At 32.8% G+C, this 18,528-nt stretch overlaps 1 protein-coding gene, 1 long non-coding RNA gene and 2 pseudogenes across 7 annotated transcripts; 3 read left to right on the top strand and 1 right to left on the bottom strand.

Annotated features, from left to right (window-relative positions):
* The first annotated feature begins 744 nt into the window (after positions 1–744).
* Positions 745–5,674, top strand: LOC104723720 (ATP-sulfurylase 3, chloroplastic-like). 2 transcript variants are annotated; one of them, XM_087474577.1, is made up of 5 exons: positions 745–1,451; positions 1,572–1,977; positions 2,059–2,319; positions 2,410–2,496; positions 5,378–5,674. In XM_087474577.1, the coding sequence occupies exons 1-5, from the start codon at positions 1,339–1,341 to the stop codon at positions 5,513–5,515; spliced, it is 1,005 nt and encodes a 334-aa protein (XP_087330703.1). In that variant the 5' UTR covers positions 745–1,338; the 3' UTR covers positions 5,516–5,674. The 2 variants fall into 2 exon arrangements, with proteins under 2 accessions (XP_087330703.1, XP_087330702.1); XM_087474576.1 differs by lacking the exon at positions 745–1,451.
* A 306-nt stretch (positions 5,675–5,980) lies between these two features.
* LOC104728091 (putative chaperone protein ClpB2, chloroplastic) lies at positions 5,981–9,194 on the bottom strand (annotated as a pseudogene). Its single transcript, XR_015572103.1, has 5 exons — positions 7,946–9,194; positions 7,671–7,852; positions 6,929–7,552; positions 6,365–6,837; positions 5,981–6,265 (listed from the first exon to the last, which is right to left on the bottom strand). The product of XR_015572103.1 is annotated as a putative chaperone protein ClpB2, chloroplastic (transcript).
* Positions 9,195–11,318: 2,124 nt separating this feature from the next.
* On the top strand, positions 11,319–12,840 carry LOC104723721 (DNA-directed RNA polymerase V subunit 7 pseudogene; annotated as a pseudogene). Its single transcript, XR_015572102.1, has 2 exons — positions 11,319–11,480; positions 12,104–12,840. The product of XR_015572102.1 is annotated as a DNA-directed RNA polymerase V subunit 7 pseudogene (transcript).
* A 271-nt stretch (positions 12,841–13,111) lies between these two features.
* On the top strand, positions 13,112–14,758 carry LOC104723722 (uncharacterized). Of its 3 annotated transcripts, XR_015573059.1 has the most exons (4): positions 13,112–13,360; positions 13,521–13,850; positions 14,016–14,362; positions 14,445–14,758. It is a non-coding gene; the product is annotated as an uncharacterized LOC104723722 (long non-coding RNA). The 3 variants fall into 3 exon arrangements; XR_015573060.1 differs by having other exon boundaries at positions 13,521–14,356; XR_757407.2 differs by having other exon boundaries at positions 13,521–14,362.
* Positions 14,759–18,528: the final 3,770 nt, after the last annotated feature.

Below are 18,528 nucleotides of genomic sequence, written 5' to 3'. Positions count from 1 at the left end.
TTTGTTTACCTTTTTTTTGTTATCACAAAAAAACAAAGTGCCTGATTGGAAAACCGCTAGGTAATTATATGAGTGAATGAGGAGGGTAGGTGAACTCTCTGATTTATTATTTGCATATGTTGAATGTGAGCCCTCAGAATCTCATATATTCCCACCAAGAAACCGAGTCAATTGAGTCATTCTCTATGTATTTATTTATTTATTTTTTAAGTAAGATGGAGCATTTAAAATATATAGTATTAATCATACTATTGACCTTTTGAAAGATGGACAAAAAATTACCTGGTGGCTTTGATGGCTTCATGTTAACATAGAGTGAGTGAGGTCAAAAACGCAAAAGTACGTTTCATAATGGAGTCGAAAAAATGTAAGTGTTACAAATACAAATATAATATACACTTTTCTTAAGCTGGCATTATATAGTATTTTTTTTTAATGATAATGCTTTCACAAACTCAGATAATCAGAAAAGAAAAATAATTAGAGGGATAAATAAAATATTGGTGAGAAAAAAAAAGGGAAAGAATATTAGGGTAATATCATATGGTCCAATACTAATATTTATTTGCCTAGTTGATACCGTCGTCATGAGTCATGAGCATAGTGCTCGTCGAACCTTGACGTATTCTTGGATAAAGTTCGATTCTAGCATCGGTCCTAACTTGTGTGAATTTAAAATTAATACTATTGTTTTCTGTTGCCAAATAAATAAATGTTTTCTTCAGTTTAGTGTTTTAGATGTCTAGGTACATTTGCAAGACGGCCATTCAATTAATCACTTTGATCTATAAAAAGCCCACTCTCACACTTCATTTTCCACTTCAAAATTCAATTTTTTTTTTTTTTTTTTTTTTTTTTTTTTTTTTTTTTTTTTATAAAAGATTCTCCTCCATTAGAGTAAAAAGCTTAAAGCTTCGTTGTTTTGTGTTTTGATTCTCTCCTTCAATGTCTTCCATGTCTACCGTCTTCCCCAAATCAACCTCTTTCATCTCTCAACCACTCACCAAACCCCACAAATCCGATTCAATCACCACATCAGTTTCATTCCCTTCGAATTCGAGAAACCGCAGCCTAAGAAGGTCACGCGTACGAGCTGGGCTAATCGAGCCAGATGGTGGGAAGCTCGTGGATCTTGTCGTGCCGGAGCCGCGACGGCGAGAGAAGAAACACGAAGCGGCGGGTTTGGCGAGAGTGAGATTGACGGAGATTGATCTACAGTGGATGCACGTATTGAGTGAAGGTTGGGCAAGTCCGCTTCGAGGGTTCATGAGGGAATCTGAGTTCCTCCAAACCCTTCATTTCAATTTGCTCAATCTCGATGATTGATCCGTCGTTAAAATGTCTGTGCCTATTGTTCTTGCTATTGATGATGACCAGAAAGCTCTGATTGGTCAATCGAAACGAGTCTCTCTTGTTGATTCTGATGATAACCCTATCGCTATTCTCAACGAGTAAGTCTCAAATTCAATGGCTTTTAAAAGTTTCCATAGCATTTGAGGAATTAAGTTTGGATTTTTTTTGGGTAGTTATGTTGGTCACTGAGTAGTAATGTGTCTGTGTTTTGTTTTCAGTATTGAGATTTATAAACATCCGAAAGAAGAACGGATAGCGAGAACTTGGGGTACCACTGCCCCGGGTTTGCCTTATGTAGAAGAGGCGATAACCAATGCTGGGAACTGGCTCATTGGTGGTGATCTTGCGGTTTTGGAACCTGTTAAGTACAATGATGGGCTTGACCGTTTCAGGCTTTCTCCGTTGGAACTGCGTGGTGAGCTAGAGAAACGTGGCGCTGATGCTGTCTTTGCGTTCCAGCTTAGGAACCCGGTTCATAACGGACATGCTCTTCTCATGACTGATACTCGTAGGAGACTTCTTGAGATGGGTTACAAAAACCCTATTCTTTTGCTGCATCCGTTGGGAGGTTTTACAAAAGCGGATGATGTTCCTCTCAGCTGGCGAATGAAACAGCACGAGAAGGTAAATAATGGAAGCAATGTCTTTTTTGGTGTGTGTTGTTCCTAGTTCTTTATAGGAGATGCTAAAATGGTTTTTCATTAGGTGCTTGAGGACGGTGTTCTTGATCCAGAGACGACTGTGGTGTCTATATTCCCATCTCCAATGCTTTATGCTGGTCCAACCGAAGTGCAGTGGCACGCAAAGGCTAGGATAAATGCTGGTGCTAACTTCTACATTGTGGGTAGAGATCCGGCTGGAATGGGTCACCCCATGGAGAAACGTGACCTGTATGATGCTGATCACGGGAAGAAAGTACTAAGCATGGCTCCTGGACTCGAACGACTCAACATTCTTCCTTTCAGGGTATATATATTTATTAACCACCACATACTCAAACCTTGGTATCTCCTTCTAAGATTTAGTCTTTTTGAGTTCTGGTTTCAAATGGTTTAGGTTGCTGCCTACGATAAGACACAAGCCAAGATGGCTTTCTTTGATCCCTCGAGAGCTCAGGATTTCTTGTTCATTTCTGGCACTAAGGTACAGCTTCTCAGACCAATTGGGACATATTATTATATAAAGTTGGGTTTTCAAACTTAGTCATTAACATGATCATGACACGTGTCAAGTATACTGATGAGATGTTGACACGTGTCAAAAAAATTATTATTTTTCAAAACAGCTAATTAAGAAAATAACATTAAATATACATAAAATTTACATCTTTATATCTTAAAAAATTCTTAAATCAAAAAGAAAAATTAACAAAACTAATCTATTTTCCATTGTACACTGATTATATTATATATTTTTCTTAATTAGATTTTGGCATGTATAAACAGAAAAATAATTTATTAAGCATGTGTATGATTATTAATCAGTAAATAGTGAATAATGAATTTAAAAAGAATAACATTAGTTATGTTAAAAAAATTATTATTTTTGAAACGTAGTAGGATAGTATTAATAGCATTATAAGTTTAGAAGATTAGTCAGTGCTTGATGTTTCTGGTCAAAATTTAGAGTTTTCTCTTTTGAATAATGTTGATGATTTTGGTATTAAACAAGAGCTGCTTGATCGAGTTCGAGTAATTGAGAAGCGATTTTCAACAAAACTAATCTATTTTTCATTGTACACTAATTATATTATATATTTTTTTAATTAGATTTTGGCATGTATAAACAGAAAAATATTTCATTAAGCATGTATATTAGTATTAATCAATTAATAGTGAATAATGAATTTAAAAAGAATAACATAAGTTATGTTAAAAGAATTATTATTTTTGAAACGTAATAGGATAGTATTAGTAGCATTATAAGTTTAGAAGATTAGTCGGTGCTTAATGTTTCTGGTCAAAATTTAGAGTTTTCTCTTCTGAATAATATTGATGATTCTCGTATATTAGTATTAATATTGAATAATGAATTATTATTTTAAAAATAAATAATAATGAATTATTATTTCTGGTCATGTATATTAGTATTAATCAATAAATAGTGAATAATGAATTTAAAAAGAATAACATAAGTTATGTTAAAAGAATTATTATTTTTGAAACGTAATAGGATAGTATTAGTAGCATTATAAGTTTAGAAGATTAGTCGGTGCTTAATGTTTCTGGTCAAAATTTAGAGTTTTCTCTTCTGAATAATATTGATGATTCTCGTATTGAAACAAGAGTTGTTTGATCGAGTTCGAGTAATTGAGAAGCGATTTTCAAATTTGGAAAATGGGAATGGTAAACCATTTTAAAATTGGTTTCAAACCGGATTTATGTGGTATTCTATTGTATTTGGTTTGTAAATCGTTTAACCCCAGTTATATGGAGAAATATATGAGAACTTGTGCTTGATGTTTCTGGTCAAAATTTAGAGTTTTCTCTTTTGAATAATGTTGATGATTATGGTATTGAAACAAGAGCTGCTTGATCGAGTTCGAGTAATATAGAAGCGATTTTTAACAAAACTAATCTATTTTCCATTGTATACTAATTATATTATATATTTTTCTTAATTAGATTTTGGCATGTATAAACAGAAAAATGATTCATTAAGCATGTATATTATTATTAATCAATAAATAGTGAATAATAAAATTAAAAAGAATAACATAAGTTATGTTAAAAGAATTATTATTTTTGAAACGTAATAGGATAGTATTAGTAGCATTATAAGTTTAGAAGATTAGTCGGTGCTTAATGTTTCTAGTCAAAATTTAGAATTTTCTCTTCTGAATAATGTTGATGATTCTGGTATTGAAACAAGAGCTGCTTGATCGAGTTTGAGTAATTGAGAAGCGATTTTCAAATTTGGGAAGTTGGAATGGTAAACCGTTTTAAAATTGGTTTCGAACCGGATTTATGTGGTGTTTTATTGGATTTGGTTTGTAAATCGTTTAACCCAAATTATATGGAGAAATATATGAGAACTTTTGATTCATATAGAAATAAGTTGAGAATTTACGATTCGAGAATATTTGAGACGAGATCATAGTTTTAAGTAGTTTTAGTACAATTCGATACTTCTGAGGAGTAAATAGGTCGTCGATGCTTAACGTGATTATGACATATGTCATGTTTTGGATTGTTTATAAAGTTTCTATTTTGTATATTTGAATTATCTAAGACTTATATATACCATCGTGATTATAATTTTTAAATTTTTATTTTTATTATGTTATATTAACTTTTTTTCAGTTTCTCAACTTTTATTAGGTTGGTCATAAAATCATTGTAAATGAGTAGATAATTTTCACCAGTTGTTTATTCAAAATATCTTTGGAGTAAAAAAAATTCATGGTTAAAGTAATTATGTCACAAAACAATTTTAGTAATTATAAGAACGATAATTATGCCAAAGTGAAAGTAAAGCAACATAAAATTTGTTTAATTAGTTCAGAAAATATTTTCTAGGTGGTGATAAAGAGTATACTTTAACAATAAAATAATTTTGGATGTAAGAACATATTTTTAATAGTAAAACATAAGAGTAAAATTATACATGTTTACTAATTAGATGTTGCTTTGATGAACTCTTTGCATATAAAATATTTTGTGAATAAGTTGTGTAACGTTTTTAAAATTTGACAATAATAATATTCGTAATGATGAGTAGTTGAGATATAATTTAGCTTTAAATTATTGTAATAATTATTATAATATATTAAAAATATAAATATAAATAAGTGTATGAAGGTAAATACATATATGATTTTTTCTCTAACTAAAATTAATTATATTTTTAATTCAGAAAATAAAATTTCTTTATATATATATATATATATTTTTTTACGATTTAAGATGTATTTTCTTCAATAATTTTAAAACTCGCATATCATGCGGGCGTTGATCTAGTGTTATATAATCTAAGCAGAGTACTCAGTTCCTGATGAAAGCTTTATTTGGTGTTGTTTTCTTAGATGAGAGCATTGGCAAAGAACAGAGAAAACCCTCCTGATAGATTTATGTGCCCTGGAGGCTGGAAAGTGCTTGTGGATTACTATGACAGTTTGACTCTAACCGGAAATACTAGACTCCCAGAAAAGATTCCGGTTTAAGACAGACTAAACACATTCTTTGTTTTGTTTTGTTTTAGTAAAGTAATAACATTATAGTTTCTTTAAGATCTTTTAACATAATCATTAGTCATGGTAATAAGATCTGGAAAAGCTTATATGAACAATGATGTTGAAATTTTGAGATATACCGATTTTAGATATCTTATTATAAGCAAGCTTTATATAAGTTAAGAGTTGCCTACATAAGGTGTTCATGTTTTAAAATCGAAAAATGGCCAGCAGAATTGCTCATAGTTTAAAACCAATGATCAGAGAGATTTCAGAGGCAGTAGTGAATCTAGCCAAATTATAACAGGAGGCAAACCTTACTTTGTAGTTTGTATAATAAGATATTTCATTAAGTGTGAGTTATATTATTAATATTATAGTACATATAAATTAAGAAAAAAACAAATCAAAGCGTAAAAAACAATATGAATCTAACTTTCAATCCTTCATCGTTCTTCAATCTAACACTATGACTTCATTTTAAATTCTTTTGGTTAGAGTCACGATGTTACCTTCGCCATTCCTTCCCCTCTTATTCCGTGAATGACTCACAACCTCTGACGTTTGCTCGGTCTTCACTTCCACATGCTTATCTACTCGGTAGACAAGATCAGTTTTAGCCTCATTTACATCAACGCACACAATGGAGTCGTCATCGATTTCTTCTCGCACAATCATCATTGACATCTCTGTGACCACTTTCCTCTCTAGCCATCTCCTAATGGGCCTAGCACCATACACCTACAATAATAATCATACAATATTAAGTGATACAACAACAAATGTAAAAAACCTCAAGCACAACATACTTTTTAAGTGGATAAGGAAAAGGACATTTACCGAGTCGTAACTGGCTGCTAAAACGTAGTCTAATGCATCATTTGTGACAGACATAGATACACCTTTCTCAGCAAGCCGATTAGCAACGCTCTTCATTTGGAGTTGAACGATTTTTCTCAAATGCTCGTGGGACATAGGATCAAACATCACTATCTCATCCAATCTGTTTAACAGCTCTGGCCTGAAATAGTTTTTGATCTCCTTCATTGCGCCGTCTCGAGCCTCTTGCATTGCCACTTCCATGCGAATCCGTTAGGTGCTCAGCCCCAAGGTTAGAAGTCATTATGATAATAGTGTTTTTAAAATCGACTGTCCTCCCATGCGAATCCGTTAATCTCCCATCGTCTAGCACTTGAAGTAGCGTGTTGAATACGGTAACATTGGCCTTTTGAACTTCATCAAATAGCACAACACAGAAAGGTCGTCTCCTCACGGGTTCAGTTAGTTGTCCACCTTCGTTATAACCAATGTACCTAGAAAAGAAAGTGTACTATCATGTGAGTTTCCATTATACCATTAATTACAAAACACGTAAAAAGAGACTTTGAGTTAAGCACTATGTACCCAGGTGGTGCCCCTATAAGTTTATTAACAGAGTATTTGTCATGATACTCTGACATATCAAGCCTAACTAGTAGGTTTTCATCGTCAAAGAGTTGCTCAGCAAGAGCCTTAGCCAGCTCAGTTTTGCCAACACCAGTTGGACCAAGGAAGAGAAAAGAACCAGACGGTTGTTGTGGCCTTCCTAGCCCAACCCTCGACCTTAAAATTGCCGCAGCCACAACTTTCACGGCTTCGTCTTGTCCAACAACTCTCTCGTGCAACCCATCTGCAAGAGAAAGTAGTCTCTTCTTCTCGTTCTGGTCAAGTCTAGTCACCGGAATCCCAGTCCATCGGCTCACTACCTCTGCAATATTATCTGGCCCAACAGTTTCCGTAAGCATCACGTTATCTTTAGCATTCTCTTCTAATTTCGCTATGGCGGATACTACTTCCTCAATTGCACCATATCTTAGATCAGCAGCTTTAGGAAGGTCATATCGTCTCTCAGCCTCTTGTAGAGCAATCATGAGCTCATCTCGTCTCTGTTTAAGCCTCCGAGTTTCATTAATTACCATTTTCTCTTTTTTTGTATTTTATTGTAAGAGGCTCAAGCTTGTCCCTCAAGTCATTAAGCTCTTTCCGCACCTGCAGAATAACGTACAAATCAAAGAAGCTCGTATATAAACTTTAACAACAGTCACAATGCAGTCTTCTTATATATATATAGATATAGATAAAAACATGTTTTGAATGTGATTTTCACCTCGGCTAGACGAGCTTCGCTAGCTTTGTCGTTCTCCTTTTCGAGAGAATGAACTTCTATCTCTAGTTGCATCCCTTTTCTTTCAAGGTTATCAATTTCTTCTGGTTGACTATCAAGCTGGACTCTTACATGTGCACAAGACTCATCAACCAAATCAATTGCCTTATCCGGTAAATGTCGACCTAAGCATATACAGAACAGAACACATGTCAGCCAAAATAAAAGAATCATCATACAACAACTACATATTAAAATATAAAGATTGCGAAACAGACCAGTGATGTAGCGCGCAGACAACTGAGCAGCAACAACAAGAGCTCTGTCTTGGATACGAACACCATGGAGTCCTTCATATTTTTCTTTAAGCCCTCGAAGAATACTGATAGTTTCAGGGACACTAGGCTCAGCTACAAACACTTGCTGGAACCTTCTCTCGAATGCAGCATCTTTCTCAACGTGTTTTCGGTATTCCTCAAGTGTAGTAGCTCCAATGCAACGAAGCTGACCTCTTGCTAACATAGGTTTAAGCAAATTAGAAGCATCTGTGGAACCATTAAGAGCCATGTGGATCTCATCGATAAAGAGAACAACTTTTCCCTGAGCGTCCTCAACTTCTTTCAAGACAGACTTCAATCTTTCTTCGAATTGTCCGCGGAGTGTTGTTCCAGCAACCAATGCACCCATGTCCAAGGCAATGAGCTTTACATCAGTAAGATTGATAGGCACGTCTCCTTTCAAAATCCTCTGAGCCAAACCTTCAACAACAGCAGTTTTGCCAACCCCTGGCTCACCAATTAGCACCGGGTTGTTCTTGGTTCTCCTTGAGAGAATCCCAACAACTCTTCTAATCTCCTTATCTCGGCCAATCACAGGATCAAGCTTACCTGCTTGCCCAACCAAATCTGTCCCATAAGTCTTCAAAGCCTTGAGGATTACTTCCCCACGAAGCTTCTCCACCTCAGACTTGACCTTCTCTGGCACAAAACCAGCGTTTTGCAACAAATCCCTGATTTGAGAATCTGCAAGAAGACTAATCACCAAATCCTCTTCTCCCGCATTGGTCTCCCCGGTCTTCTTCTGCGCACGAGTTAAGACCGTAACAAGACTTGGATTATTTTGAGGATTGGTTGGAGCTGGTATGGTAGAATTCTTTACTCTCCGCTGGGCTGTGTTAGGACCTGGATTTTGGGGAATGGCTCCGTTTGGTACTGGTGTAGGAGAAGCCTGTTTTGGGAGGTTGTTCAAGGCTTGGTTGATCACTTTCACAGCTGACTGAGCCGAGGTATCGCATCCACCTGCACTCGTGATTGCTCGATAGAAAACACAAGTCCGGTCATCAACCAAAGTAGCTCCGAGATGCAGAGGTGTTACTTGGACATGCGACAATCTTACGGCAAGCGCCTGAACTTTTCCAAGTATAACCTGGACCTTGGGGTTAAATTTCGTAGCATTCATCATCGATCGTTGTCTTCCTCTCTAAACCAGTGCAAGAGAGACAAATAAAACCAAAACCTGATCACTATAATCAAACAAAAACAATAGAAATAAACCCTAAACCTTAACAGACCCTTTTAGAAACCAGAGATAAACCCTAAACTAATTTTGATCTCTCACTTTACCCACAGCGTAAGCAAGCATCGCGTTGTTGAATATAATTTATACAAGAAACTTGAATCATGTTACCTTATCTGTCGAAGATTTTGTGGATTCTGATTTCTTATTTTTTTATGAAGCTCTGAGAGTATCCAAATCGAATTTGGCTAGAGGGGTTACTGGTTCTATGATTTTAATGGATTTGGAAATCTAGACAAAAGTCGTGTTATTCAATCAATGATTTTAAAATACTTATCAAAATGATGTGTTATTATTTCTATGATTTACAAATACTTGTTAAAATCATATGTTATTTATTTAATGATTTGTTTTTGGATTTCAAAATCTACATTATGTTTTAAATGAATTTGAATGGATTTGAAAGTGTAAAATAAAAAGATTCAAATCCAAAGATAAAATATGTTATTTCAAAATCCATGTGTTTTGATTTCTAGAATTTACAATTCTATATGGATTTAAAAGTCACATCTCCAATAACAACCCCTTAATAACTTGAATAAGAAACCCTAAATCCAATGTAAATATTATTTATTTTCTGAAAGAAATATAGGTTATTTTCTGAAAGAAATATAGGAAATAAAACTTTCTTCTAAAAAGAAAATAACCAAACTCCCGCTGAGTCGCTGAAACTATTAACTATATATATACTTTTAATTCCTTCTGAAAACTACTCTCCTTTCCTTAGCAATTAATAATTCTTGCGATTCTTCACATCAAATTCTTTTTGGAAATTTATTTCGTTTGTTTTGAACTGATTTACATAAAATATGATTAATTCGTGAATTTATTTAAAGAAACGAGGAAAATAAAAGTTACAAGAAACAGAAAATAGATTTCCATATAATATGATTAATTGTTGTTACATATATATTAATCAAATATATATAACAAATATTAATCAATTTACAGGAAACAACTTTACATATCTTATTATATAAACTTTGGTTTTTTTTTAAAAAAGAAAAAGATTACCTTTATTCTTAAAAATGGAAAATAGATTAAGGATATACAATTAATTCATAGAATATTTAATAGTAAATTATTATTCTTAAAAGAAAACGGATTACAAAGACTCATCTCTATCCAACAACTAAATTATCTAATATTTTCTCACCTAACAACTTTGTTATATTGGTAAAGTTATTATTTTTTTCTTATGGGGTTTTATTATTCTTATTATGATATTTCATATTATAAAGTAAAAATACACAAAAATTGTATAAACGATCCCATATTTTCAACATTTTTATTATGAGACCAAGCTAATTTATATATGTGTGTGTTTATGTAACTCAATCATATGATAACGTATTATGCATATATATATATATATTACTTTTTTAACATACGACAACGATATATATAAAAATATCTTAGCCAATGTTGGTTTTTTAAAAAATTTAGTGGTTTTTTTAAAGAATTAATTTTTGTTAATTTCAAATATTACAATTCTTATTATGATATAGACTAATATGCATAGATTGTGTTTAATATAAGTTTGTAACTATTTATGATAAAATATGTAAAAATTAAAATATAGTTTATTATGATGGAGCAAATAGTTAAATTGTATTAGAAATAGATATAGCGAAATTCAAATTCGTTTTTAAAAAATCATTAAAATATATAAATAATCACTTATATTTGAATTATTATCGATTTATTTTTTTTTTTTACCCGCATATTAATACTGGCCTTATCTAGTATAATATATATATATTTGTGAATTTATTTCGTCTGTTGGGATTAATTTAAATAAAAAGCCAGATTATAATAGAAGAATTGCACAAATCTATCACCTAAGATACAAGCATGCACTATATAGAAGCCAATCCTTAGAAGTAAAGTAGAGATTAACCTATTGAGATAGTTCAGTATAGGATTCAAAGGTTAATCATCCTAATATTTATTCTTCCATTAAGAAAAACAAAAAATCTTTTATTTGATTTTAAACGTTACGTTCAGGTGAAAAAAATTGCATATTAATGGGTCAATAATAATGGGCCTTTATAGCCCATTAACTTGTAAACAACCAAATTATTGAAGTCTTAAGAGTTGAGAGCGTCTTGTCTCGGCTCGTCTCTCTTCTCTCTCTGTCTCTCTCGCCTCGCTTTGTTATTGATTCTTCAAAATCAGTCTCACTCTCTCTGTTGCTCGATTCTCGTTTGTTTCCTACCTTCGGAATCTAAAACAAAGGTAAGGGTTCTTTACTCTTCCGATTTTCTCAACTATTTTCTCAAGACATTGTAGGTTGCTAGAGAAAATGTAGAAAAAAATTGATCGTCTGAGTACTTAGTCGTAAATTGCAAAATCAAAGCTGTTGTGGGTCTTTTCATTTCTTGTAAATTTGTTAGCTTTTGATGGAATTATTGTTGATTCTCCCTTGGGTACTTGCCTGCACAGTGTTTGTTTAAATGCCTGACTGAAGTTTATTTTATAGTCAAAGCTCACTTTTTTTTTTTAATCATTCTGTTAGTCTTGTTATAGGTATAATGTGATATCGGTTTCTGATTTTATGCTCTGAGTACTGTTGATAGGTGGAATTGGTATGTTGCTAGTGCATTTTTATTGTAATCCAGATTCTTAAATAAAGACAGAACATTTGATCGTAGGTTGCTGATGATGATTCGTAAACATAGAAGTTCGTTTCAGAGAAGAACCTAGAAAGTCTCTGTCTACTATCTTTTCTTTCTGTTCTGATTTTGTCAAGAGTCTTTCTCTGTTCTTTCCTTTGAGAAAAATGTTATGTGATGATAGGTATATGCAGCATGTTCCTTATGTAACTGTTTGACAATTGTTTTTTTGGTTTGGTTTTGAAGGTTGAAACATGTTTCTCAAAGTCCAGTTACCGTGGAACGTGATGATTCCAGCTGAAAACATGGACGCAAAAGGGCTGATTCTAAAGAGGGCTATACTAGTCCAGTTACTAGACGCATTTGCTTCAAAGAAAGCAACCAAGGAGCTTGGCTACTACGTGGCAGTCACAACTCTGGACAAGATTGGAGAAGGCAAAATCAGGGAGCACACGGGTGAAGTTCTGTTCCCGGTGATGTTCAGCGGAATGACTTTCAAGATCTTTAAAGGAGAGATAATTCACGGTGTGGTGCACAAGGTGTTGAAGCACGGTGTGTTCATGAGGTGTGGTCCTATCGAGAATGTTTACCTCTCATACACGAAGATGCCGGATTACAAGTACATCCCAGGAGAGAACCCGATCTTCATGAATGATAAGATGTCTAGGATCCAGGTTGAGGCTACAGTGAGGGTCGTGGTGCTTGGGACCAAGTGGATGGAGGCAGAGAGAGAGTTTCAGGCGTTGGCTAGCTTGGAAGGTGACTATCTTGGACCAATCTTTGAAGAGTGATCTGCTATCATTTCTTCATGTGGTGTGTGGGGTTTTTGGGCAATCTCTTATGTCTATATAACTTAATCTTTAGTTAATGTGTGTTGGTTACTCTCTCAACTCGTACCAAAATATGAAAACCTACCTTGTGATCTTTGTGAATGTAATGATCTTCTCCACCTGCATGTGAAATATTATTGCTAGTGTTTTTTATTTTTCTCTTTCGTGATCGAGGTCAAACTGGATTGATAAGAAATATGCTATCTAACCGAAGTTAACCGAACCAATCTCAGGGCACAGATTTGTATTATATTAACCGACTTTTGTTTTGTCTTTTTACCGACTTTTCCTCATTGTGTTTCATCTGTACCGTGGATTACTTAACATGAGAATAAATAACAACCGTAGGATCTTTCCTAAATCAACTAGGATTATGGGGTTTGCTCTCTCTATATATATTGTGACAAATAACATCATCTAATTCATCAACTCTCGTTGATCCTCATTGTCAAGTCAACCCTCGTTGATCTATATATAATCAACTCTCGTTGTGATCTTCGTTGCCAACTCTCGTTGATCTTCATGTCAACCCTCGTTGATCTCCATTATCAACCCTCGTTGATCAATATCTAATCAACTCTCGTTGTTGATCTTCGTTGTCAACTCGCGTTGTTGATCTCCATGATCAACCCTCGTTGATTAACAACCAGAAGTCGATGTTCTTCTTGTTAGGGTTTGGCTTATCTTCTATGTCTAGGAGTATTATATTTTTCCTTACATGCGAGACTAGGGTTTCTCTGTTTCGTTGTTACTCTGTTTCTAAATATCTCGAGTCTTCTGCTTATACATATATATCTTGTAAACTTGACTCGATCTGTTTCGTATTCTTGTAGGGATCAATATATATGAACGTGCTGGGACAAACGCAACATCTGATATCAACTCTCGTCGATGCTTTAACGATCAATCCTTGATCTCATCATCAATATTCGTTGATGCTTTAACGATCAACTGATCTCGTTGATCTCATCATCAACACTCGTTGATCCTAATCAACTATCGTTGATGCTTTAACGATCAAGTACTCTTCTTGATCTCATCATCAACACCTCGTTGATCCTAATAAATTCTCGTTGATGCTCTCACGATCAAGTACTCTTCTTGATCTCATCATCAACACCTCGTTGATCCTAATCAACTCTCGTTGATGCTCTCACGATCAAGTACTCTTCTTGATCTCATCATCAACACCTCGTTGATCCTAATCAATTCTCGTTGATGCTCTAATATCATCAGCTCTCGTTGACCCTCTCACCATTAACCCTTGTTGATAAAAGAAGCAAGGTTCTTGCATTGGGTGGGGTTGTTTTTGACTTTTGCCATGACAGGTGCGCTTGCTTGGCAAGTCGAAGACCCTAAATAATAAGCGAGCCTACGGGTATATAAGTGGAGCATCTGATCAACTCTCGTTGGCCCTCTCACCATCAACTCTCGTTGGCCCTATAACCATCAACTCTGTTGATTCTAATCAACGTCCCTCGTTGAGTTTTTAAAAAGAAGGAACTTGAATCTATCTCCATAGATTTACTTTCTTGTTTGGGCTTCCAAACTGAAAAAGAAGGGGATGCATACGACCTTTGCCATGACTGGTGCGCTTCCTTGGCAGGTCTAGAAACCCTATAAAAGAAAAGAAAAAAAAGATTCAAAGTTTGGTTTCTTGGATCGCACGGTATTGGTAATATTCATTCTTTTCCTGGATCTCCCTCTCCCTATACTGTGTGTCTCTCTTATTTTCCTGCCTTTTTTTCCTTCTCCAGCTACATAATTGCATAGATATAGCGCTAGTTCGTGTCAGAATCATGGATCAATTTTTATGGAGAGAATGTTTACCTCTCATCTCTCATACATGAAGATGCTGGAATATGATCTTTGTGAATGAGAAGATGTCTAGGATCAGGTTGTGGTGATTGGAACGAAGTGGATGTAGTAGCGTACCAAATTCAATTTCCATTGATTCATGGAAAAACATCGTTTGGATTTTAAAATTTCAACATATTGTTTTTTTGGTCATATCGTCATATGCTTGTGTTTGTAATACTCAAATGATTTCTATGATTACTTTTTCTGGCTAGCTACCAAATTTCAAACAGACCAGATTAGGCGCCATTAAAGACATATATACCCGAGTACATAGTTTTATAAAAAGGACATAAAACTTCAATTACAATATGCATAGTCTATAATATATAACCAGAAGTCATCAACAAGAACTATCTGTAACCAAGTTAACGAAACCAATCTCTGTATATTCGTGGTTTATACATTACATATATATAATTAAGAATATTAGAAAAATATATAAGAAGTTGATTGGTCTTTGTATCTTGTATCTTCCAAGTGGAGCGATGCTGGGTATCTAATTGAACTAATCAAAATGCTGGCTATAATTTTAGTTTTAGCCTACTACTTATTTTCTCATATATCTCAGATAACTAATTAAGTGTTTTTGATGATTCTCCCTTGGTTAACTTACATGCTTGCGCACTGTTTGTTTAAATGCCTGACAGAATTTTTTTTTTAATCATTCTGTTCGTCTTGGTAGAGTTATAATGTGAAAAATGGTTTCTGTTTTTTTTTTTTTTTTTTTTATGTTCTGAGTACGTTGTAATTGGCACGTTCCTGGCGCATTTATAGATTGTGATCCAGATTCTTAAATAAAGAGAGAACATTTGATCTTACGCTGCACATGATCTAGAGATGTTCCTTTCAGAGAAGAACCTAGAAGTTTCTGTGTCTACTATATTGGTATTGAATTTTCTTATGAAAAAGCTCATATTCGAATGGGACCCAACGCTAAACCGGATTGCTAAGATGATATATCTAACCAAAGTTAACCGAACCAATCTCAAGAGCATGAGATTTTCTTAACCGACTTTTGTTTTGTGTTTTTTTCACCGCCTTTCCTAATTGTGTTTGATCTGCACCGTCGATTAATTAACACTTAATAACAACCTTAGGATCTCTCCTCAATCCGAAACCAATTTGGGATTATGTTTTTTGCTCCCTCTCTCTATATATATAACTAGGATTTACTCTGTGGTACATCACAGGACAATTTTTACGTTTTTCATTTTATTATTATATCTAATTTTTATAATTTTATATTTAAAGTAGATTGGGGTTTAATATAAATATTACAGTGTTATTGTATATATATTGGTGTTTTGTAATAATTAACAGTATATTTTATTAAATGTACGTGAGTCTTACTTATAAAAAGAGTAAGATTTCATCAGACAAAATTATTTACCCGTGTGGTAGTACCAAATTAAATTAAAATTATATGAATGTTGATCCAAATCCGTCCCATTATTTCACCCATATGATATTTTACACATTTTTGTAAGTTTGAATGTTTATAACATTTTAAGTTTTCGAAAATTATAAAACTATTATATCTGGTATAATTAAAAGATATAGCGGTATTTAAATAAATTGTTAATTATAATTGTTTAACTGTAGTATATAATTTTGTTTGAGTTTGGCAGATAAATATGTTTTTTTCATAATTTTGAAGTAATTGTTAGTAATTTGAAAATAATAGTATGTGAAGGACTATATTTTAATGTTAGGTAATGTTTTAATTTGAAGAGATTTTTTGTATATCCTTATAACACGAAATTACCATGAAGTGTGTAAATAGTTGTTTATTAAAAGTATTTTTATTTTTTTTTAAAAGGAAGGAGAGAAACTTAATGCAAGAGAATTAACAATAAAAAAATATGATAATATAGAGTATTATAATTGAAAACTCTTCATTTGTCCAAACAAAGAGAGCGGAGTACAGCGTGGAACAATCAGAATCACAAACTGATTTTACTTCTAGAGTAAAAATCAATATTTTGTTCTGGATGTAAAATAGATTGATTTTTAAATTTTTAACTCTTCGATTTATGTGAATAAGAGGTTGATATTGAAATAGATATCTCAATCTATTCTGTAACGTTGTGCCCAAAAAAAAATCACGTTATTAGTTTTTGTAAAAGTTCAGTAATCTAACTGTATTATTAACATAAAATGGATGAAAGAGTTAAATAAGACGAAGTTTGGTTGACAAAGACATAGTTAATTAAGGAATCGTCTAACATTCTCTTAGGAGGTGTTATTGGTGATGTGATTTGTAAATCTATATAGAATTGTAAATAATGGAAATCAAAACATATGGATTTTGAAATAACATGTTTTATCCTTGGATTTGAATCCTTCTATTTTACCCTTTCAAATCCATGTAAATCCATTTAAAACATAATGTGGATTTTGAAATCCAAAAACAAATCATTAAATGAATAACATGAGATTTTAAAAAGTATTTGTAAATCATATAACCAATAACACAAAATTTGGATAAGTATTTTAAAATCAATGATTGAATAACACATGATTTTTGTTTGGATTTCTAAATCCACTAAAATCATAGAACCAATAACCCCACCTTACTTCTACTTTTCTGTACAAACTCAACGTATGGAGAGAAAGATAAGTTTTAAGTAGAAATATGTATACAATCTGGATGATATATAAGTGGAAATATGTTTATTCAACATCTTTGTTCTCCAGATTCTGAAAGACATGTTTAAACACCACATTAGTTGTTGGTGTTCCAATCTTGCCTCTTTGTTGAGAATAAATAATTATAAAAAAACTCCTAAAAACCCTAAGTTTTTCAGAAAGGAAGAAGTGCTATTAGTAGTTAATATATATATAACATATAATGATATATTTATACATGAGAAAACAGAAATAAAGTGTTGACAGAGATATGCTTTTTCATCGGCTAACACCAATCACTTTCGCTAACACCAATCTCATAGGTAAGCAAATGAGGCAGCCATTGAAATCTTAAAGTTTATTATGGATTGCTATAAGTAAATTGTGTTTGCTCAAATGATTTTTCTACCTTCTATTGACAGGCTTTTTATAAAGATCTTTGATGATGCCAGTTAGGTATGATTGCAAATCGAGAGAAAATTGGTGAGCAAGCCTAACATATTTAGATAAGGAATGTTAGTCTAGCAAATTTTATGTTTCCTATATTTTCTCAATCTTTAGCTAAGAAATGAGAGAAATATTTATTGAATTACGATTTCATGATTAATGTTTAGTACTAAAACCGCCTAACTCTTTTCTTTATTTAAAAAGATCTTACCAAAACCGGATTTTGTGACTGAAATCGTTATAAATGCGTATTTGTGTGTTTATCCATGTTAACAAATATACTTGTATATTGATAATTATTATGGATTTTATTGGCTTTTGTTATAACCCGAATATTATACCATTTTTTCAATATGATTTCTCGTTTTAACTAATATATGGATTAAGTGTAAATATTCATTATATATTAAAATAACTCAAATGTAAAATAATCTATATTAGAATATATTTTTTTGGTTACAAAAAACCTAAAATAATTTTTAAAATATATCTTCGTTTATAAAAATTCAAATCACATCATATGCTGAAAAAAAAAACTAAAATTTTATTAACATTATGTATTAAATAGTAATTCAAATAATTAAATATAAGATTAAATAAAAGTGAAAGGAGAATTATATTTTAATCTAAGATATTGATTTAAATTAGGTAGATAGATTTTAGGAAATTAATATTAGCATATTAAGAAATGATTGTGTTTGATTGTAAGGATTGTAAAGAAATTTTGTTATGATTGTTTGGATACAAAGATAAGAGAGGATGACACAAAAATATACTCCTAAAATGTTAAGATAGATGTGGTTGATGATCTATATCCTCTTCATATATCAGATCTAGCTAGTTGATCCTCTTCATCGAAAATACCATGATCTATATCAAATCAAACATTGCTGATCAACAGTAAGA

Source organism: Camelina sativa, chromosome 11 (assembly GCF_030686135.1).
Source record: "Camelina sativa cultivar CO46 ecotype springtype chromosome 11, ASM3068613v1".
Classification (NCBI taxonomy): Eukaryota; Viridiplantae; Streptophyta; class Magnoliopsida; order Brassicales; family Brassicaceae; genus Camelina; species Camelina sativa.
Note: the sequence above shows the minus strand (reverse complement) of the source record. Positions and strands in the feature narration are given on the sequence as shown.